The 24,985-nt window shown below is 36.4% G+C and overlaps 1 protein-coding gene across 1 annotated transcript; it reads left to right on the plus strand.

Moving 5' to 3' along the window:
* Positions 1-3,856: 3,856 nt before the first annotated feature.
* LOC111511651 (uncharacterized) lies at positions 3,857-22,615 on the plus strand. The gene is made up of 6 exons (XM_023167682.2): positions 3,857-4,016; positions 11,518-11,672; positions 15,601-15,823; positions 15,934-16,051; positions 21,817-21,978; positions 22,486-22,615. The coding sequence occupies exons 1-6, from the start codon at positions 3,977-3,979 to the stop codon at positions 22,508-22,510; spliced, it is 723 nt and encodes a 240-aa protein (XP_023023450.2). The 5' UTR covers positions 3,857-3,976; the 3' UTR covers positions 22,511-22,615.
* The last annotated feature ends 2,370 nt before the right edge of the window (positions 22,616-24,985 follow it).

Genomic DNA, 24,985 nt, shown 5'->3' on the forward strand with positions numbered 1-24,985 from the left:
ATAAGGCAAATTGTAAAACTAATTTAAGTCACTCAAGACGTGAGTACCTAGAACAGGTATCTGTTCTAGGTACTGTTCTAGGTGTAAATAAGGATAGCTTTGTAAGTATGGTGAGTTTAATATTCCTCTTGAAGATGATCACTTGGTGATCGAAACACGTGTCGAGGTGTTAAAATAACGGTTTGGTGTTGGGAAATAACTCCAGTCATATTCATAGTTTCAAATATTCAGTTGGGAGATTGAACAGAACAACCATATGCATGAATAATTTTCAATCTCATCAACTAAGCAAAGTTTGAGTCATGTAATGACACTTGAGAAACGGTTATTCGAAAAGAATATCCAAATGAGTTTTCTGCTTCCTTTCAATAGTTAATTTGTTCGAGTGCAGTGAATTCACAGATTTCATGTCTCTTGTTAATTTCATGTCTCAACGATTAGATGATATTGTTCAGTTGACAACAGTTCTATATTACTACTCTAAGTATACTAGTTCTATACGTACTAGATTTTTTTTTAATGAAACGCTCAGAATCAGAGATGTAGGTAGATAATTTGACTGAATATGAAGTAAGGTAAGTAAGCCTCCCCTACTGGATAAGTTTGGTGATTCTCGGTTGTAAAATTTGGCTACTTCAAAAATGAATGTTAAAATCTTCTTACAGATTTCTACTAGCTTTCAAACAAAAAAACCTCTTCTATTCGAGATATGTCATCAGTTAGATGGCATATTGGTATGAATATGGATGATCTGGGGATCTGGCTGGCAACACACAATAACATATATGTGTATTCTTAGTTGCATGCTTTCAGAACCTTGAAACTATAACTTCAAAATTTACATTTTTTTTTTCAACTTTGACTGTCTATAAACACATAATGTAAAAATGTTTTGTTTCGTTATATTTCGAAAAAAAATTGTTGAAACATTTTTTTCATTCTTACAAAAAAAAATTCGAAGTGTAATTGAAATTTTAGGATTTGTTTTTAGTGGTACAAGATGAGATCAACACCTTTAAAGCCAATTTACTGATTAACTTATCAATCTTAATCCAAGCATTTTTTTGTAGAGAAAATGAATTTTTGGGGATTCTATAATAAGTATAGAAGCATTAGTTCCATATCCATATCAACATAAAGTAGCAGCATTTAATAGTATGATTCACATACTATTGAATATTCCACTTTCAGAAAGTAATTTTCAAAGAGAACTTATTTTTATAAAACATATTACTGCCAATAATGGTTACGAGGTGAATATTATTCAATTATTTCTGGAATATTGCAGATACAAGCTCTGAACCAGGTCTATCCGGTTTCAAAAAATGATATTAAACATTATGTAACTCTAACTTACTTTGGTGATCCTACTGATAATATCGCTCGTTTTTTAAAAAACAACATGTTGACGTGGCCTACAGAACAAATAATAATTTGTCCAAAACTTCATTTTGGACAAACCAAAACTTTATCAAAAAGAATAAAAGAGAATAGAAGTAATTCATTGAATAGGAAGACCAATTCAACATTTGACAGAGGAACACTCGTAATCAGAACATATCCTAAAGTAATGCATTTATCATATAGAAGTAGTAATAATAAAATGATATGAAAGCACGAGACAGAATTTGTACAAACAGTATTGCGATCCCTAAGATGCCATTGTATAGCGAAACACGTGTTGCGGTTGATAATCCCAACGGGTCTAGATCCTTCTGGTCGGTAGATAAAGCTGTTAATCAGAACTTTACAAAATCCACAACTTCTCCACTAACACAAGCGGATGGTTCAATTCCAATAACAACCATAGAAAAAGCAAATCTACTAGCTGAACAATTTGCGTCCCACTCCACAGTCGATTTTCTGAGAAAGGCACCACCCACAATTTCCATACTAGAATCCACAATGCCGGAAATGACTTTTCGACAGCGAGCGTCTAGTCAGGCGAACTTTGAAACAGCTCAATATTCACAAGGCGTCTGGCCCTGATGAAGTATTCGTCATCGTACCTAAAAAGTACGCAAATGAACTCGCACCAGTATTTTGCAGAATTTTCAACCTGTCTTACAAGAAAGGGGTTTTCCCTCCTTATTGGAAAATTGCTCGCATTCAGCCCTAAAAAAGGGCAAGAAAAATTTTCCAAGGAGAAAGTAGTAAACCACCGTATCCTCAAATATTTGGAAGGCTTCAACATCTTGAGCGATTATCAACCCATGGATCCCTATTGTTTCCAACCCTCTTATAGGACTTATAGGAAAAAACAAGAATCCGATATATTGCTTTGCTGACGACAGTACACTTGTCTTGCTTTTTATTGTATATCAAAGATATATTGCTTTGCTGATGACAGTACACTTGTCTTGCTTTTTACTGTATATCAAAGACTTATTAGAAAAAACCAAGAATCCAATATATTACTTTGCTGACGACGTCACCCTTGTCTAGTCATTCCATTTGGATTCCAGGACATCGGCTACGGAGGCACATCTTCACCGGCAGCAGGAAGCTGCATATCTTAATGAGGATCTAGAAGTGATTTCTAATTTGGAGTGAAAGTAACCAGGTTCAATTCAATGCCACAAAAATCTAGGAATCGATTTTCTCCAAGAAGATAAATGTCTCCGAACCAGATGTGATAATGTCAGATCAGACAATTCAGCTTTCTGCTTCGATAAGTTTATTGTGGTTCAGAATAGACATCAATATGTCTTGGCAAAATCTTGTTGCTGGAATTGCAAAGGCTTCTTCTCAAAAGCTTGGAACACTGTTCCGAATCAGAAAACTTTACACACCTCAGCAACATTTGATGCTTTATAAAGCTCAGATCAGACCTTTTTTGGAGTATTGTTCTCATGTATGAAGTTTTGCCGCCAAACATACCCTGAAGTTGCTGGATTCCATCCAGAAAAGAGCCATCCACCTGATTGGAGACGCGAACATCACGTGCAACCTTCATAGCCTGAAACATCGAAGAAAGGTTGGAGATTTGTCTCTGCTCTGTAGATACTTCCACGGGAAGTGTTCAAATGACTTGGCACATTTGATTTCACCAAGAGCGGTACTTATCATAAATACGCGACAAACTGTGGCTGCTCATCGTTTTGAGGTTCAACTCAGTACACTTCGACCTTCACTGTTTAAGAACTCCTTCGTCTGGAGAACTGCGTTTATGTGGAATAAACTTTCCGAGAGCGTTTTTCCAAATGGATTTAATCTCCAGCGATTCAAATTCAATGTGAATCGCTACTTTCGGACAGGCACCGCTCTGAGAGCGCTTTAAAGTTTTTCCTGTAGTGCTTGTGCTTTGTCCTTGAAAAAAATTCTCACATTGAAGTGTTTTTGGAACGCGTTATAATGGATTTTCATCAAGTATCGGTAGGTTGTATCATATTTTAATGAGGTAAATGAAAAACAATCAATTCTCAATTAATGAACCGAAATGATCAAAAAGATGAGTTAAAATTAATTATTATTCCATTTGAACGAGAATGTATGACTAAGAGTGAATTTTATGTGTGAATACGCTCAATTAGATTTTGAAATCAGTCCCTGATGATGCAACTCATATTTGAAATGTGCGAGAAGATTTCCATAGTCAAAATGAATGAGAGAAGATTTTATTAGATACTTCAATTTGGCTATTAAATTGTGACGGGGGCAAACTTCTTTTTACTGTTCAAAAACCACAACCATCATTCGTCTTGTTTCAGAAAATAGATCTTCTTCTACTTGAGCTAATGCCCATGCCATCATAAAGTCTCAATTAAAAATGTTGCAAAATCATTGATTAATGAAACACTCATTTCATGCAATCAGAAAATATTGAAACGTGATTTCCGTTCTGTGTTTTCGTAAATAAGATAAACATCATTTCTCGAATCATATCAATACGAAAACTTCCAACTACGCTTCACACAGTCTTCTCTAATCTTTTCATTGGTGTGATTGAACAATTGTCTTGAAGAATTATTCCACAATGAAACTGCTACTACTAATTTGCTTGGCCGTTGTAACTGGTGAGTAGAAAATTAAGTTTTTCTGATCGGTCAATCTTCATAATGAGTATTCTGCCTACAACTTTTTTGAAATTGAAATATATAACGAAAACTTTTAGTAATATAAAAGCAACAATATTACAAAAAAATGATCTTTTATCGCATGAGGTCATGCTATGACGTTCTCATATCAGTTTTTGCTGTTTTAACACATTTTCAGATTAAAAATTTGTAAATATCATAACTTTCGAATTTATTAAATACATAATCCTTATAAGAGTTGTATAACCCTTGTAAATCAAACTGACTAAATATTAACATTTTTCAAACAAGTTCAATCAAATTTCAATATATAGTATATTATCCTAAATCGGTACGACCAATCAGCCTTACATCCTTCCTGTTGAGAGGACTTGAGAGGATACTGGACGGACACATCAGGAGGATGGCATTATATGCATCCCCCCTGAATAACCACCAGTATGCTTATCAAATCGGCAAATCGACAGATTTAGTATTAAACAACCTTGTAGAGAAAATCTCCCATTCCTTTGACAACTATATTTTTCGATATTGAAGGAGCATTTAACAATGCACTACCTAAATCTATAGGATGATGGTAAACAGAACTGTAACTAGGACTCTTCAAGGCGAAGTCACTAGATTCAGGGTCACCCTACTGTGGGCGGTCCTGATGAATAGTCTGCTTGATGCCCTCGACAGAAGAAAAGTAAATCTGCAAGCTTATGCAGATGACCTTGTCATCTTGGCAAGGTCCACGTCGGAAAGGGTAGCTTGTAATATCCTCCAAAGCACGTTGGACGTTGTTCACAGTTGGTGCCTGAGGGAGCAGATGTCTGTCAACCCCAGCAAAACTGTGATAGTACCCTTCACCAGGAGGAGAAAATTGTACGATCTAACGCCACTCACCCTCAATGGTGAGGTCTTTCCATTTGGAACGGAGGTGAAATATCTTGGCATTGTACCTGATAAAAAACTAACCTTTGTTTTACACAAAGCCAAACTGTCTCTATGCACATGTTGAAGAATTTGTGGTAAAACCTGAAGTTTAGGTCCCAAATAAATCCATTGGATTTATGTGATGACTCTCAGACCAATGATTACTTATGGCGCAATTGCCTAGTGACCGAAGGCCTTACAGAAAACGGCCCAGGCGAAGCTCTCTGGCCTACAGAGACAGGCTTGTTTGGTCATCAGTGGTGCCATCAGTACCACACCGTCGGCGGCCATGGAGATCTTTCTAGATCTACCTCCTCTCCACATATTTCTGGAGAGAGAGGTTAGATGGACTGCATACAGACTTGTGCACATTGCCAATTACACAAATCAATTTAATGCAGAGTGCAAAAGACTGTTGGTTGACAATGGAAGTCACAGCATTCTGGAAATGACCTCTAACTTTATGCCTCCAACTGTCAACTATGAACTGCCTTATAAAGTACTGTTCCCGAGTAGAGAAATCTGGATCCTCCGGGAGAAGGAGATATTAAAAGCAGATAGTTGTTGGTTCACAGATGGATCAAAAGCACCTTCCGGTTCTGATGCAGGTGTTTTTAGTCGCAAACTCAGGACAGAGATATCAACCTGCCTAGGAACCTCTGCGACTGTATTTCAAGCGGAAATTTACGCTATCGAATTATGTGTGGAGAGATTGGAAGAATCCAACCTTATACACAAGTCAATAAAAATCTGTATCTGTAGAGTAGGGAGGGTGAGTGTAAGCCCACGCACTTAGGCCACATGTGACCCATAAGTCAATAAAAATATTCTCGGACAGTGAAACGACGTTAGAGGCTCTTGGCTCCTACCGAGCAATATCTGAATTGGTAGTAAATTGCCAAAACCGACTCTCCTCGATAGGAAGACTCAACAGATTATCTCTGGTCTGGATTGCTGGCCATACTGGTCTGGAACGCAATGAGGCTGCTGACTCCCTTGCAAAGGAGTCACGGACTGTCGGAAGACAGTGTGTGTTGCCTCTGTTTAGAAAATAATGAAACAGCAGAGCATATACTTTGTGCCTACCCCGCTGGAGACCGAATCAGGTTTTAAGAGTTCGGTAGAGTCGTACTCTTACCATCTGACCCGAAAGACCATGCATTTTATTCGTCTTCGTTAAGAAGCTGGGTTTATTTGGTTGAGCAGACACATATGCAAGATACCTCCAGAGGTTAATCTGTGTAATTGATGACTTGTTTATGTTGTTGAAGGTCATGGTCACTTCTGATACTAACTTGGTTAGTATCAGAAATGATCATGTAGAGGAAGAGAAAGTATGCTCTGCAAATAAAACTTTGAATTTACAAAGAAGATGGACGTCTACTGAACGACCCTAACTGTCTCAGTCATTGATGCAGTCATCTTCTGATGATGCCAACGTGGTTATTGAAACACGCGTGGAGAGGCAGTATTTTTGTTCTGATATATATTATCAACATATTCAGTTCACGCCAGAGGTTCTAAGCTCTACCTATCAAGCAAAATTTCTCAGGGTTTCAACTCTTGATCCTGTTTACGAATCTAGGAGGCTAGATGGTACAGAGTATAAACGACTGTTTGCCTCCACTCGCCTCGCTATCAGTAGAGGAAACAAACTCTTCCTGAGTAGAGCGCTAAACGTTCATTTTCAAATAATGATTTTTCTAACCAGATGCAGAAAAGACGTTTTTCAAGGACAAAGCCAAAGCACTACTGGAAAATCCTTAAGGCAGTCTAAGAGCGTTGCCTGTGCGAAAATAGCGATTCACATTGGATTTGAATCGGTGGAGATAAAATCCATTTGGAAAAACGTTCTCGAAAAGTTTATTCCATGTGATCGCAGTTCTCCAAATGAAAGAGTTCTTGAACAGTGGAGTTGGAGGTGTATTGAAATGAACCTCAAAACGATGAGCAGCCACAGTCTGTGGCGTATTTCTGATATATACCGCTCTTGGTGGAATCAAATGTGCCAAGTCACTTGAACACCTCCCGTGAAAGTATATATAAAAGAGAGTGATCGAAACACGTGCCGAGGAGTTGAAAATAACGATTTGGTGTTGGGCAAAAACTCCAGTAATATTCATCACTACACCAAAGGCCCAAACAGTGCATCACAAGCCATTTTTATACTTCATTTATACCAAAAATCTTGTGATGCACCGTTTGGACCTTTGATGTAGTAATGAATATTACTGGAGTTTTTTCCCAACACCAAACCGTTATTATAACACCTCGACACGTGTTTCGATGACCAAGTGATCATCTTCAAGATGAAGATTAAACTGAAGATCAATCTTCCTCTTGAAGATGATCACTTGATTATCGAAACACGTGTCGAGATGTTAAAATAACGTTTTGGTGTTGGGAAAATACTCCAGTAATATTTCAACAATCTTAATGAGAAAATGTATTCTTCAAACTTTTACATTATAGTATACCACATGTACTACAAACAAAATGTTATTACTATATTGTCATCTGTCCAGTGCTAGTTGTATAATGCATGGTGATATCTTCGTTATATCCACCTAAAGAACTCTGTTGAAATCCGATATGTACTATCATTTAGTAATTTGAATTTGTTACGTGCTCTTCAAAAAACTTTTTGACTTTGTTTACCCAGAGAGGTGTGGATAAACATTAATTATGTTCAGTTTCGAAACAATATTTCTAAATACGCTATTTATCTAAAATTTTGCGTTTCCAAGCAATATTATACTTAACGATTTCACCATTAAGTACACGATATCTGAAAAATAGCTTATTTTTTGACCTTTGCTATCGACAGTTATTAAACACGAGGGGAATGATAGCCTCTGAAGGTTAATCCAGAACCCTGAATGAAATCATGCAAAGGATAAATGCAAACTATATATGAAAGGATTCAACAATTTAATTCTCAATAGGGTCAGATTGTATAGATTCACAAGTATTTGATTGGGGCGTAAATTGGATATAAAGAATACCCCTTTCCCACATCAGAACTTTAGCGCTATTTTTCTCGGCGCATGTTTCAGTTACCAAGTTAGCATCATCAGGAGATGGTAACACTCCCATTACCTTCTGATAATATAATAACCAAATGCGTGTCGAGAGACTTTGATAAAGTTCTGGTGCGTAGGAAAAATATTTTCAGTAGTTTCAATACCATTTGTTTATTTGCGAAATACTACCTTTAGAGTTGAAACTTCCAGTTTGAAGTCGAAATTTAGACTCTTGAAATTAGAATCATCGAAGAAAAAAAATTAGAAATGTGATTAGCATACAAATTTTCCGTTGAAATCCAAACCTGAGAATAACTCTGGTGTCTCCAGCGAATTAAGTGGATATATGGTGGGTGAAATTGTAAAGCCAGTCACTTTCATTTCTACAATCCATTGATAGAAAGTAAAAGCTCTTTGCTTTTCGAAATTTGACAAAAAAAGTATCTCACTTAAAATAAAAATTAGGAAATGGTAACTAATATTGTGTGAAATAGTTCACTAGGAATCAAACTGGTTAGAACTCAATAATTCTTAGCTCGCTCAAATTTCGAGTTATGGAAGTCGTCGTTATTAGGAAACGACAACTATTCAATAGAAAAATCCAACGTTTGAAAAACAATTCCTAGCTCGAATATAATTAGGTAATTTTCATTTTTGAATTTCAATGTGGACTAATAATTGATTGTTTCAAAAGTTTTGTCCGTCTTAATGTTATATGTTTTCGTAGCTCCATATCTCAATAAATATTCATTCTACTGTGTCGTGGTACATACTGATCGATAAATAATTTTAATCGAGCGCGTCCCCAGGTGGCGGAGAGGGGAACAGCCAGAGGACTGGATGCCCGGGAAGCCAATGTGGTCTTACGGACGGGGTCGCCGGACTCCTGATCAGTGACAGAAATAAGTAAGGTGAGGGGAACTAAAACTCCCGAAAAGGCTTGGACCAAACCATGGACTAGCCTACCCAAGCTGAGGTGTAAGGAATCGTGCCGACAGCTAAATGGCCGCAGGGTGATATGCGGTTAAGAACGATCCCCTCGGGAAACTGGGCGAAACTTTATTGTAATCAGCCTACCTCTGGTTATGAGGGATTCTGCCAGAGGTGACCAACTCTTCCCTTTGCTACTCATGGGAACACACATGAATGAAACAAACACAAAAACAGAAACAACAAAAACAAAAACCAATTCCGAGGCTGGACAGAAATGCTCACCTCAATCTAAGGCGATGGCTGGAGATGAACAGAAATGTCCACCCCAATCTACCGCTTGAAATGAGGCTGGACATAGCAGATCACCTCGTGATGTAATACAAAGGCCAACGCGTAAGCGCATTTGCGGTGCCAAGGCCAAAAGTAGAAAAGAGCGAAGGAGGCGGGAGTGGCAGCAACTGTAAGTGCACCCTCCTCCTCCTCCATCCACTCCACCTCCAACAGCAAGGGCACTTCCTGCGGCGGGCGCCAAGAGCTCCGGTTTGAATAAAGGCAAGGAACCGGCTGCCCCTGCAGGAAAGCTCCCTCACTTGTGCATATCCACGTAGGGAACCCCAAGGAGGTTGGAGAAGCCGCACAACGACAGTAATGTCGTTGCACCTTCCAAAACCTTCGCGGAGGCTACCGTGAGACACCTCAAGGTTGCCAAAGAAAGTGTGTGTTCGACGAGTCTTGGCACACACCTGCCAAAATAAAGGAAATGTCTCCTTGTGACCTGTCCACCTTCCTGGAAAGGACAGGATTGACGATGACCCAGGAGGACAACTCTTCGAGAGGATGTACAATGGGTCACATGTGGCCTAAGTGCTGTGGGTCTACACTCACCCTCCCTACTCTACAGATACAGATAGAGATACATTGATGCTGTTCATTTTTGATGTCTTTGTGCGATTTTCAGCAAGTTTTTCTCTACCAATTCGAAACAGCCCAAAAATTTACCCAGGGTTTTGGCAATGATAGTGTTAATGAACGCACTGTTCGACGTTGATTTGCTAAATTTCGTTTAGGAGATTTCATTCTAGAAGATGAGCCCCGAAGTGATCGACCTACAGTAATCAAGGATGAAGAGTCGAGTTACCTGGTGAAGACTGACACATCACAAACGGTACATGGGATGGCGGAAAAACTGGGGGTGAGGTCCCATGCGGTTTTTAATGGTTTTAAACGCACTGGAAAGGTAAAACATATCTAATAGTAGGTGCTCCACGATTTTAACGTTCGACAGAAATTGTCATGTTTTGAGGTCTGTTCTTCTTTGCTTTTGCGCAACCAAAATTATCCTTTTTTGGAACGACAGCAGGAGACGTTCGGAACAGTGGTTGGACACCGATGAGGCAAAAACCCACCAAAACAGGCCATGATTACTATATGGTAGTCAGCGGCTGGTGTGATTTACTATAACTTTCTGCAACCGGACCAAACCAGTCGTATTGTGAGGAAATCGAAGAAATGTACCAAAAATTGCATCAGCAGCAGCCGGCACTGGTCAACAGAAGAGGTCCGATCCTGCTCCACAATCACGCCCGTCCGCACGTTTCACAAATTACTGCCAGAAAATTTAACAAATTGAGCATCGAAATTCTCTCTCACCCACCATACTCCTTAGACCTCTTGCCAACTGACTACCATCTTTTCAAGTACTTCGTTATTTTCAATAACCGGTAGAATCTTCGCCAATCGGAACCAGACAAAAAACGGCCTTCGTCGACTTCATCGAATCCCGACCACAGAATTTTTATGCTGACGTTAAGTTGACAAAGGTGCACTGATTGAAATGGCGCTTATTCCGATCAAATTGAATGAGTATGCACTGAGATATTAGTTTAATGTAGACTCATAAAGACGGACAAAATTTTTGAAACAACCTAATAAAATGCTCGATTATTTTTTCAAGAGTTATTGTTCATTTCGTATTATTTTCTAATTAAAGAACAATACATATTGTATGACCATCAGGGAATCAATAAGCAACTGGTTTCATTTGTGAGGAACAAAACATTAATATAATATAGTGGTTATAATGTGGCAGAATATTTTATATTTTATGAAAATGCAGTGATTCAAAAATAATGATTGACTATATATGAAAGGTTTACATTTTCCACCTCCTTAAATTCTATGTATTCCAAGGTACCTTCAACGAAAATATTTATCTTTTCTATAGTATCAGAAGCAACTGCCACGGTGCAATTTCACTGACAATTTACTGTTAATACTCGTATAAAAACATAGGCTCACACAGCCAGAGTCACGATTGAGGAGAACAACATTCAAGATGGTAGACAGTGGTCGAATGAAACTTGTAGTGATAAGCGTTTCGTCTACTACTGCGGCAAAATCATCGGTGATATGTGCATTGACCGCTAAGACGAAGGTCAACTCAAAGTCAGGGTTATATGAGTCATAGTTACTGAATCTGCTAGCCTTCAAACTTGAAAAACCTTCAAGTGAGGCGAGAAGTCAACCTTTCCATCAGTACCAGCAATTCAACTTTCACTTAAATATTTACTTCAACAACACCATTTATAGTTTTCCTTTTTTTTCAGTTGTCAGTCCGGCATTGTCAATGAGCAGCGGTGAAGAGCTTTTAAGGGATATGCGCCTCAAAATGATACAGAGATATATTCAACAAAACCACCAAATCAATCAAATTGTCGATAAACTAGAAACATTTTGCCCAGGATATAGAGAAGATTTCATAGTGAGTTGAAGCTGTTTCGCTAAAAGAGTATTTTCATTTCGGGGGTATAAGAATGTCAATTTCCTCATTCAATTAATACTTTATTGCGCTTCCTCAAGCGTTTTTATGAGTATTGAAACGCTTGAGGAGGCTATCAATCAAGCAAGCCGTTGTACTTTCAGTACATTTCGAGGAGTTATATCATTGATATATTCGTAACCAAGTGATCTTTACGGAGCTGATTAACTTTTTCTTGAGTCAGCTCTTTATTTCGTCATGAAATTTATCCGTTGACGAACTGTCAACTACAGGATCGCTGATTTTATGTGCTCCAAAATTAATATTTTGACGCTGCCTAAGCCTGTTTCAAAGTATCAACAAGTGCTATAAACACCCCTTTACATAAATATGTGCAAATTTGTACATTTCACCGCAACTTTTAAGTGAGCAAAAGCCCAAAGTTTTTTTCAAGGACGAAACACAAGCACTCCAAGAATATTCTTAACACGCTCTCAGAGCGGTGCCTGTGCGAAAGTAGCGATTCACATTGGATTTGAATCGCTGGAGATTGAATCCTTTTGCAAAAACGTTCTCAGGAAGTTCATTTCACATAAATGCAGTTCTCTAGATGAAAAAGTTCTTAAGCAGTGAAGTTCGAGGTGTACTGCGTTGAAGCTCAAAACGATGAGCAGTCACAGTCCGTCGCATATTTCTGATATGTACCGCTCTTGGTGAAATCAAATGTGCCAAGTCACTTGAACACTTCTCGTGAAAGTATCTATGAAATAGAGACAAATATCCAATTTTTCTTCGATGTTCCAGGCTATCAAGGTTGTACGTGATGTGCAATGTGTCTCCAATCAGGATAGAGTATGTTTGGGGGCAGAGCTCCATACATGAGAACAATACTCCAGAGGAGGTCTAATCTGAGCTTTATAAAGCATCAAAAGTTGCTGACGTGTTTACAGTTTTCTGATTTGGAACAGTGTGCCAAGCTTTTGAGAAGGAGACTTCGCAATTCCAGTGACGTGATTGTGCCAATACATATTGGTGTTCATTTCAACCCCCAACAAACATATCGAAGCAGAAAGCGGAATTGTCTGACCTGACATTTTTCTTCTTGGAGAAAACCGATACCTGGGTTTTTGTGGCATTGAAATAAACCTGGTTACTTTCACCCCAATTCAAAATCACTTCTAGATCTTCATTAAGATATGCAACCTCCTGCTGCCGGTGAAGATGTACCTCCGTAGCCGATGTCCTGGAATCCAAATGGAATGACTAGACAAGGGTGATGTCGTCAGCAAAGTAATATATTGGATTCTTGATTTTTTCTAATGAGTCTTTGATATACAACAAAAAGCAATATGGATCCCTGGAGAACACCAGCGTTATAGTAGAAGTATTCGAGAGATGTTCATCGACGGCTACTTGAAGGGAACGTTCTTTCAGGAAGCTGAAGAGCCATACACAAAAATGATCCGACAAGCCGTAGCATCAAAGTCCTTAGAAATATCAGGCGCAACAGTTCTTGATTCTCCATGTTTCTCGATAGCGTTATTCCAAATATGGGTGACATACGATAGAAGGTCGCCTGTTGATATTTGTTTCCGAAAGCCATATTGATGATCGCTCAAGATGTTGAAGCCTTCCATATATTTGAGGATATTGTGGGTTACGATTTTTTCCATGACTTTTTATATCACTGATAGCAAAGCGACGCGAGCAATCTTTCAACAAGAGGAAAAAAGATAATGGGCAAAAACAAGTTCGGGCCTGTTCTTAGGAGAATGTAAAAGCAGTTCTTTGGTGGTTTCCAGTCGTACGAATGAAGAATACTTCATTAACGTGAAATATATTCAAACAAAAAGCTACAATTTGCACTTATTTCCACGCGAGTTATGGTTGGTTCCTATCGTGGAAAATACATGATGAAATTTCTTATAAAACTGTCTCTGACAGACTGATTTTATATTTATATTTCTACTTCTAGTAGAAATCTGTATCAGATGATTGTTTTGCTCATTTTTCCATAACTGATTTTATATCCTAGGTTTTAAACCTTGAAGACCTATCAGATTCGATTCATTGGTAGAACTACCATCGCAAAGAAATGTGTCGTACAATCCTTGCATCATTCAAAGTCTCATTTTAAAGCATTTGAATCTCTGTAACATCTCCGAAAGCTGCCAATTGCCTATAACGAATATAATACTGATTATTTGCTAGCTTTCGGCTAGGATTTTTGATGTGGTGATTGAAGTATCTTCTGGTTCATTGGCCAGGTGTACCTGAGGGTTCAATTCTTGCATCACAATTGATAACCTTCTCAATATGATATCTTAAGTGATATATAGCTTTTTAGTTAACGGTACATTTCATTTTTCCTCCAGAAAAACTTCAGAAATATATATGTGAGTATCCTTCAAACAACATTTTTTTGTTTGGGACTCACTTTGTTTCGGGGGTATATTGTCGTTATCTTATAATGTTATCAGTGCTTCATCTTTGATATTATCCAAATAGGTGGTGATTTGGTAATAAGACAGGTGTCTTATTCCGAAATTTCAAAGTACGTCATTGAGTATGATAGTGTTTCATATAAATTACTCTTTTATATATTATGTTATATATATATATATATATATATATATATATATATATATATATATATATATGTTATGTTATGGAAGATATCCTGTATCAATTCCGTAACGAATGTTTGGAGTACAAACTGAATAGGAAAAGTGAAAAGTAAGTTTTTTTTCATGTAATTAAATGTTCATGTGATAGTAGTTGTTTTGGGAAAGCTTTCTCTTCCAGTTTGAATCTGAAAGTAATTTCTATGATTGATCTACAAATCTTCGTAAAAGAGTTTATTTTGTAATGAGCATTTGAAATATATTTGAAGAACAGTTTTTCAAATCTTTAGCACAATGTTCTGTCAGCTGATTGGTTAATGAGTTCCACTCAAAAAATTCCCGCTATTTTGATGTTAGTTCTGGGGTTATGTTATGATGTATGTTCGCTGGATATCTTCTGACCCATGCTAGGACTCACATGTTAAAACGTCGAAGATAAACTCCAGTTTAGTCCCATTCTAACCTCTTCTTCGCCTGAAGTCATTTCGGTACTTCTGGTGTTCAGCATATGGCATCTTCAGGAAGCCGAGCAGTAAAAATCAAAATAAAAAGATATAAATTTAGCAACTTAGAGTGTTTCACTGAGAAGTGATCTCAGTATAAGATATGCTTCTCAAAACTCTATTGAAGTCCTTTCCAGGTGCCACAAGTGATGCTGGATTGAACTACTAATGCATTGCTGAACTCAACTGTCAAAGGACAAGCATAAGGAAGTAAAGGCGATTACTTTTCTTCCTTTCAATTTCATGAATCTTCAATCGATCTCTATGAGATTGATATGAGACTCAGTCCACGAATTACGACGATAAATAAGGCTCCACTAGGCGGTCAATTGCAAAGTCAAGCTTCGAACGAGATTCATTTCCAATCTCTCAGAACAGCTTCCACTATAAGGCAACCAGTTGCAACCAAATTGAAACCAAAGCATTCTTGATACAATATCAGATATCACTGTGTCAACCCACCATAGCTTATAATACAACAAATAATAAAGATGCATGTTTTTTGATCTCTGATCAAGTGGTTCCGAATATTTTTCTACTCAACTTTCAATAAGCACAAGTAATAAAATTTGGTTTGTTCAGACGGTTGCTGGTTGGTTTGCATGAATGGTCCCTTCGACTCTTTCAATCAAACAATATGTGACCGTTGACTTGATGCCAACTGTGCCACGTTCGATTTTTAATGTTTCCACCTCTGAGAGTTGTCATTCCCAAAGGGACAACATCTCTTTAACAAAAAAATACATTTCCACACACATTGTTCAAAATAAACTTGGTGTTATACTGTGTACTGTATTATTGCAGGATGCGATCAATGAAGTTCAAAGGTGTACAGATTCCATTGACGAGACTGAGGAAACAATCTGCTCAACTGTAAGAAACCATTTCTCAAGATGTTTGAAACCAATCGTTAATGTTTTCGAAAAATGTCTTCCCGACAAATCAAGGGAACTTCCTTCATTCATGGTGGACACTTTCATTTCCACGTCTAACCATGTATGTAGAATTGATGGCGAGCACATTTTTGGTAGGTTCGATTTTATTGAAAACGGTAGTTAAACGAATAGCAAGTTCTTACAAGTGAAGGTTCAAAATAAGTTACTCTACAGTTGATTTTTATCTACAAATTTTTTTCAGAATTGTCAAACCCTTGTGTACAAACTCCTAGTTATCGTATGAGACGTTGTATGCTGAAGGTTCACTTGAAACTAGAAGAATATTCGTCAGAAGTACCATCAAAAGCTGAAATTTGCAAGTAAGTTATTTATAAAATATCAGCTGTGTTAGATCTGAAAAAGTAAAGTCTACTATCATTATCTAGTCAAGTCAATTCGAATGGCATAAAAACTGAATAGTTACCGAACGTCGGTAATTTCTCTGTATGGCATGGGCGGCGTGGAATAATTTACGAGGTCTAATCATTATTTTTATGTGAGCGGTTTTATACAGGGTCCTGCAACAGTGGCGCGGTGTTCCATATCTCTATATAGGAAGCAGATAGGAATCTAATTTTCTATAATATTACCTTATTGCTCGAGCTCGACAAAATAAAAATATTGGCGGTCACACAGGGTGTTCGATTTTTTCTGGGCAAATCCCAACTGTGTCTTTTTAAATGGCAACCTATATTTTTTATCGCTTTTTCGGTTTCTTCATAGAAAATAAAATAAACTTTATGTATATCTGCACTTCAAAAATATTGATGGTTTTCGAGATATCTAGCATGACAGGTTTTTTTTTCCAATATTCGTCACTCAGAATATTTAAAATTATAAAGTGGTGCCAAGTCCAGTTGAAATTTTTTTCTGGTCGAATATTCTACATTGGTAACTCTCTCAAACGATATATCTGAAATCGACCTGTGATATACAGGGTATGAAAAACCGCTTGCCAAATATTGTAAATGAAAATTTTCAAAATCTTCCTTATATTAAATGGAACATCCTGTATATTATTGATCCATAAGAAGCGCCAACAAAACCTCTACAAATTTCATTAAGTATTCCCTATGGCTAAGTTCAATAGTTTTTCTTAAATGAGCATTTCTTTCGAAAAATGGTCATTTTTTCAAAGCGAAATCCATTTGACGACTGATAAGAATATACAAAAAATTCCCTTTCCTTAAAATATCGCCCATTCCTAAAATTACCTGTTGCTAGATACACAAGTTGCGAATTACACCACAAAATGGACGTTCTTGAATAGTTACAATAATTTCAAAAATCTCGGAATTTGTGCCATATTCTTTCGGTCTAAAACAACCTTTCAGCGAATGAAATATTTATTGGAAATCAAGTAGTCTGGCAAATGACAGAACAAAATATTTGGCTGCAAATGAATATTGAAATTTTTAGTCAATCGTGAAGTTGAACTGTCGGTATAATTTCATCAGAATGTTGTTATCAAAAAGTGATTTGATTGATATGATTTTCATATTAGGTGAATCAGACAGGAATTGTTTATTGGCAAGTAGAATTTATTCTCAACGGTATCCAAATAGAAGGCATCCAGATGAAAGATCTTTCCGAAAGGTCTTGGGACGATTCGTTGAAACTGGATCTATTAATTATTCCAAACATGAGCGCATCAAGCCAGCTACTAATGAAGATAATGAATTGCAAGTTCTTCTTGCTGTTGAAGAAGATCCTAGTAGGAGTCAACGACAAATTGGGGAAATAGTGGATATAAGTGAGAGATCAGTGCAACGAGTATTGAAGAAACATCGCTTGCATCCATACCACGTTCAGTTACATCAAGAACTACTGTATGCTGATTTCGAGAAAAGAGTGAAATTTTGCAATTGTGCCATGAACAAAATTCGTCGAAACGAATATTTTTTCAATAATATTTTATGGTCGGATGAATCGACATTCCATAAAAATGGATTTGTAAATCGACATAATTACCATTATTATGCGACAGAAAATCCTCACTTATTGAGACAGGTGGATTATCAACATAGGTGGTCGATAAATGTTAGGGAGGCATCATTGGAGAATATGTAATTGGTCCATACTTTTTTGAGGGACATATGAATGGTGCAATGTATCTCAATTTCTTACGAAATGATTTACCAGGTTTGTTAGATGATATTCCTCTTGACCTCCGCAATAGAATGTGGTTACAACATGATGGTGCACCTGCTCACTATTCGGCAGAAGTGAGAGATCATCTAAATGAAGTATTTCCCAATAAATGGATAGGACGGAATGGGCCTGTACGGTGGCCCGCTAGATCACCAGATTTGACGAAACTAGATTTTTTCTTATGGGGATACATAAAAAATTAGGTTTACGTTGAGCCACCAACTTCTCCCGAAAATATGCGAATAACGAATGCTTTTCGCAGCATTACACCAGCTGTCTTGCGCAGGGTAGAACAGTCTTTCAAACATAGACTTCAGCTCTGCATTCAAGAAAATGGAAGACATGTTGAACATATTTTATAAAAGTTTCGTTATCAACCTTAATTAAACTCTCCCTTTTGTAGTTTTGTAATTTGCCAGTTGACAAATTTGAATATCTAGAACTCAAGCTCTGAATGAATATAATAACATGAAAAAAATAGTTATTTATAATGTTTCTTTCTTTTAACTTGTTTGGTTTGATATTGCACGATTTATGAGTGAAATTCTGCATCCAATGAAAAAATAATTTTCCATTTAGCAAAAAGTGATAGGTACATACATTTATTTCGTTAAAAAATATTTGTTTGGACACCTTCTAATGTACAAAATTGAAACAAGATATCTTTCGTATATTTTTATCAGTCGTCAAATGGATTTCGCTTTGAAAAAATGACCATTTTTCGAAAGAAATGCTCATTTAAGAAAAACTATTGAACTTAGCCATAGGGAATACTTAATGAAATTCGTAGAGGTTTCGTTGGCGTTTTTTATGGATCAATAATATACAGGGTGTTCCATTTAATATAAGGAAGATTTTGCAAATTTTCATTTACAATATTTGGCAAGCGTTTAAGTGTAGTTTGTGAAATTACTATGGATCTTCATCAAGTAACGGCCGAATCAATCAGAAAACTCATCAGATTGTTGAAATGGAATCATCTGGTTATAACACTCTCCGTTGGAATTAGAAGGAGACGAACACTTTTAGACAATTTTCTGAAGATACACCTAAACCAATATTTACTCGATCTCACGAAAAAAAATTCTCATTAACATATGTTTTGGCGTGTTCAGGAGCTGATATAATAAAAAAGTTATCATAAACATAGATCCGTAAATGCTTTGTTCCAAGATACAGGAATACTTTTCTGAAAAAAATCTCATCTCTTGTATTGAATTAGCGGCTGATCATTTAAAACAGTGCTTGTAGATACACCTGATATTAAAATTGTTTGCTCCATGTCTCATTTACCTAGCAATATCATATAGATATTGTTTCATCAAGGGATATGCAACAAAGTAAATTATCTTTGGAAAATGAAGCGTACCGAGAAAACAAAGAGTTGAATGTTACAAGAAACGTCCATGGTGTTCAGTTTTTGGCCATTTACGTTGACTAAAGTGTGCTCAGAGCCTCCACTGGATTCAGTGATCTGATTCAGGCTAAATCAACCTCTTATCACTGAAAATAATGTACCCAAATACCACCACATTATTTTTTGCAGAAAAGGTTCAACACACTGATTTTGGAAAAGATGCATTTCCAGACCTATGATTACATGAACTTTTTCAAATAAAATTTGCCTCTGAATTAACCTTTATATTTCTCACAGCAATTTGGAAACAGCCTGTATAGCTCTTGAACTATATTGGATTTATGAAAGACGCCAACTTTGTTGTTGAAACGTGCGTCGAAAAGAGTAGACAATTCTGGTAGTCGGAAAAACTACTTGTTTTGGAAATATTGGAGTTACTTACTGTTTATATGGACGACACCAGTTACAAGACTCATCCTGTTTTTAAAAAAATCCGCTGTTAAAAAAACATCAACATTCCCGCTGACAAGAAGAAATATCTCACTCCCTTGCCAAACACCTTGCTGATACTCTCCAACCACTAGCCTAACTGTTCTCATTATATGTCCAAAATTCCTATAACTTCTTTAAAATCCTGCAATTCTTCAATATCCAACAAACAGGCATCGTTGTCAGCTCTGTTGCAGTATCGCATATCGGTCCTCAAAAAGAAACGCCAAATTCCCCAAGACACTCTCAACCTCATCAGCCACTGCATGTCGAGCACCTATCTCCTTTTCAATTTTACAAACAGGTGAGAGGTAGGTTTCCGAAAACTAACCCATACCAACTGTTACGTCATTACTGAGTCCCATCATCATCCTATCCAATTGAATTCCGTTTTGAATACTCTCATACACAGGTCTATCAAACCTGTTAGCTACAATAGATCCACGGAACTACACGAACTCAAATCCGCCCTTTGCTAATCCCCGAATCCCAAATCCAAAGATCCATGCAACTTCAGCAAACTCGTACCCCAGATCCCAAACATCCCGATGATCGGACGGACCACCCAGAAGCTTTTATTCCTTATATTGGTGGGTCAACCGACAAAATGAGCCGAATTCTGAAGACACGCGATATATAAACAGTATTCACAGCCAACAATCAAATTTCCACTTTTTTTACGAACCCCACGGACACGATTTCCAACGAGACACAGGGCATATACAAAATACCATGTTCCATATGCTCCAGAACTCACACTGTCGGACAACTGGAGGAGTCTCCAACACAGTTTGCTGTCCATAAATGAAATCCAGACTCATCTCTCTTCAAACATCATCGTGAAATAGGCCACACAATAAGCTTCAAAAACAACAACACCACTGAAAAACCTCTCCAGGCTAAAATAATCCATGAAGCTATCGAAATTTAAAACCATTCCAACTGCCTCAATAAACGAGATGATTCCACAAAGATTACCTCATTCATGGAGATCATTACTATCACGCCGTACATCTCGCAGATTGAGACCCTTAAATCATGTCACTACTTGAGCAGATAAGCCAATATTACATATTAACAGACGAACAGTTAATTTCTTGGATTTCTCGACAATTACTGAATCAACTGCATTTATATTCTTTGAATAATCGTCACCAATAGCTAAAACCTTGCGATTCACGCCACCAGGGTCTGATCCAAAAATCCTTGGCGACAGAAAACAAATGGTTTCAGTTAGGAAATTAAAAAACAATTGTGAGAGTGCCAGGTGCACGTGTGCGATTGTGAAAGTACTTCAAAGATCAAACCTGGATCCTCTATTTTCCAAATCATTTGTGAACGGCATAAAAGACATACATAGATACAACTACTTTTGGTATGATTACATGAATACCATAAATAGTGAAATCAAAGATTTTGTTAATGAATTCGAAACACCACCTCTGCCAACTTCCCTACACAGTACATGGCAAATACGACTCGAAATACAACTACTTCTTTGGCCAATACCATGAAGAACATAGAATTATATTCGACAGACATTTGTGCAAGTGTCCTAACAGAGAAAATCCTTACAGAAGCTTCTCAATCGTCCAGCAGTATAGATTGATTTCGAAGTGTTAACCCGTGTCAGTACAGAACAGGTCCAATCAAAACAGTAATGTATCAGAGACCGGACTGATTTCATCGTAACTCAACCACAAGAACAAAATTCATAGTGTTCACTGTGCAAAAAAGAAGACAATACTTTCCCTGGAATCATTAAATCTTAACTGACTGAATTAAGCATTATAACACCATCTCTTTTTACTGCGCTATCCATATTCTAGTCCATTTATGGAGATTTCGAAAAATAGAAAGAGATGGAGAGTGTGTTGCATTACCGCGGAGTTGCCAGCTTTGGATACTTTTGAATGATATCAAAAACTTGTTTCTAGCTCTTTTGAAAATGTTTGGAAAATTCAAACTTCTGTGTTTTTAATTCTCAATTCTCAACTTTGACGTTGATTACTTTGTATATTGTGAACATTCCACTTTGATTAAAACTTGTTTATCATTAATGTGAATTAAAAAGTATAATTTTTTCAGTTTCATCAAATCGCTGAAGGGGTGCTTCAAGTCACATTTATCTCTCTCTTGCGGAAATCCAATCACCAGAGAAGCATTCATGGATTTATTTGAAACCACCATGAAGCGTTGTGATGACGACAAAACATGGACCAATGATATTAAAGATGTCGAAGTTATCATGTAAGATGACTACAGTCGATTCATCTGACATCAAACAGCTCAACTGCATATAAAATTTAATGTTAAGGTGTTTAGGTATATTTCACTCAATTCAAAATGTGAGGTAGAGATCAAATAAACGTATCAAACATGTTTTACACAACTGTGTAGTGAAAACCTTCTTGAATAAAACTCATAGGGTGATAATTGTATAATAATAATCTCTCAATCATTATTTGTTTATACCTCATACCTCCTAGAGAAAACTGAGCTCTAAATTAATGGAACATTGTATGAAATCTTAGACTAAACTCTGGCTTATCTGAGGCTTATAAAATATTTATAGAAATAAATTGCAAATTCAACATTCAACAATTTTTCGCAAGTTTATAATTCGGAAAGAATGAACGACAGCTGAAATTGATTATGATAAATGGGCAAAAGTTATAAGGATCCCCTACATATACAAAAATAAGATAATCCTAATGAATACTGTATTGATAACTTATTTTTTATGCTTTGTTTCAGGAATGGAATTCCGAATCCTGAGTAAAAAAATGATTATAATGTTCGAAAATTGTAATGTATTATTTTAGGCATAATAAGTGAATAGATTAGTACCTAATAAAGAAAACACTTAATAAACGTTTTAACTGAATACTGTTCTTTCTATGAAATATTCAATTTGTGATTTGTCACTAGTGTTATCGTCCAATCAACATCATTTTATTGAATACTATCAACACTGCATGTGAAACTTTAAGTGGAATTAATAAAAATTAATTTAGAGAGGTCGAAAAACCAAAGTTTTACATTATTCCAATTTTATCAAAAACCATATAAAACTTAACCATTTTAGCTATTTCCAAAGTTTCAATTTTTTAATTTGCTCATTTTTTCATTTGCTCATTGGCGTATTGAAGAGTTTTACATGAGCAGATCCAATGTTCAATGTTTGACATTCATTGATTATTTGAACATTGAAAGAAAAGAAAATTTATCCCTTTAAAATGGTACTAACTCAGAAGCTCATGGAAAATGGTCCTGATAGAGAAAGTTATTTTTGTGGAAAATGGCAATGTTACATTGTAACATCGTAAAACATGTTTTGTTCTTTGAGTGCACCTTCACGGTTCACTGCAATACTGATTATCAGAATTACCCATATTGATCTGAAGATCATCCTCACTATACAGTGTCATCCCCACCATATGCACCATATGGAAAACTTATTTATTAAGGGTTTTTCGACAAAATGTTATTCTTGATAAAAGTTTGTGCATCTCCTAAAACTAAACATGCACCAACAAAATACAATGAAACACAAGTAATATACGAGGAGCCTTCGAACATTTGATTTTGAGATGAGAGTAAAGTACTCTTATTTCGAAAAATATCGGGAAATGTTATTCAAAAAAGTTGATAAGCATCAAAAAATACATCTGATTTGAAGTCATGGTCATCTAAGTGGAGTTTTATTTTTTTACCCATAAGTAGGGACTACGAAAAACAAATTGCTAAAACGATAAATAGGCAGCATTCTGTATACGACGGTTTATTTTAAAAGTTTTTCATATTACGAATTTCACAACTATGGGGTTAACCATGGTCAATTTTTTTTCAAAGTTTTTGGTGCAAAGTTATTTATACCTATTTTTTGTTAACACCGGAAATTACTTAAAATTGTACAGTATTGTAACAAAACATCAATAAACATCAACATGAAATAGGTATTTCGGAACAAACGCATTGATTTTCTGGAGATTTTCTTGTCCAAAATAATTCTCCAAAATAATCTCCAGAAAATCAATGAGTTTGTTTCAAAATACCTATTTTATTCTGATGTTTTGTGAGTTCTTGTTTCAATACTGTATAATTTTGAGTAATTTTTGGTGAAAAAATAAAACTAACTTTGCACCAAATACTTTGAAAATTATTCTACTATTCAAAAAAATTTACCGTGGTTAACACCATAGTTGTGTAATTTGTAATACTGCAGGCTTTTGAAATGAACCGTCGTATACAGGATGCTGTCTAGTTATCGTTTTAGCAATTTTTTTTCGTAGTCCCCATTTGAAAAAAATTAGTAAAAAAATAAAACCCCACTTAGATTGCCATCTAGATGTATTTTTCAATGCTGAACAACTTTTCTAAATAACACTTCCTGATATTTTTCAAAATAAGAGTACTTTACTCTTGTCTCAAAATCAAATATTTGAAGGCTTCTCGTATATTACGTGTGTTTTACTGTATTTTGTTATTGCATGTTCAGATTTAGGAGATGCACAAACTTTTATCAAGAATAACTTTTTTTCGAAAAACCCTTCATAAAGGAATTTCATATGGTGCATACTTTGGGGATGACACTGTATAAGAGAAAAACATAATGCCTTGAAAAGTTTAATGATTGGACAGGAATTGTTGAACATCTTTGTAATTTTCATCGAAGGAACTTTGACGACAAAAATGTTGAGGAAGGAAAGCAAATTGTTATGGAGAATCGTCGAATCACCATTAGTGAAGTTGCTGAGGATGTGAGATTTTTTCGTAAATTTTGGGCATGAAGCATGTGACAGCGAAGTTTGTTCTGAAATTGCTGAATTTTTACTAAAAAAAACCGTCGCATGTGTATCGTTCGGGAATTGTTGAAAGACGTCAATGGCGTTCCAGATTTGCTTGAACGGGTCTTGAGAATAATGAGTATATGGTTATGATATCGAAACCAAAGTCCAATCGTCCCAATGGAAGATCCCAGATGAGCCAAAACCAAAAAATTTCGATCAAATGTCAAGGTTTTGCTGTTTTCATGGTGTAGTGCATCAAATGTTCATTGCCACATGGTCGTACGGTATTGTCCTGAAGTTATGCGCCGCTTGCGAGAATCAAAACGAAGAAAACGTCCCGTATTGTGGAAAAACAATTCATGTCTTTTGCATCACGATAATGCATCTGCTCACTTGTCATTACCTGTTCGTAATTTTTTGACCAAAATACAACACCGTTATCATGCATCAGCCACAGTATTCAC

Source organism: Leptinotarsa decemlineata, unplaced genomic scaffold (assembly GCF_025532065.1).
Source record: "Leptinotarsa decemlineata unplaced genomic scaffold, Ldec_3_MD MMD2_tig00000008_RagTag_RagTag, whole genome shotgun sequence".
NCBI classification, from domain to species: domain Eukaryota; kingdom Metazoa; phylum Arthropoda; class Insecta; order Coleoptera; family Chrysomelidae; genus Leptinotarsa; species Leptinotarsa decemlineata.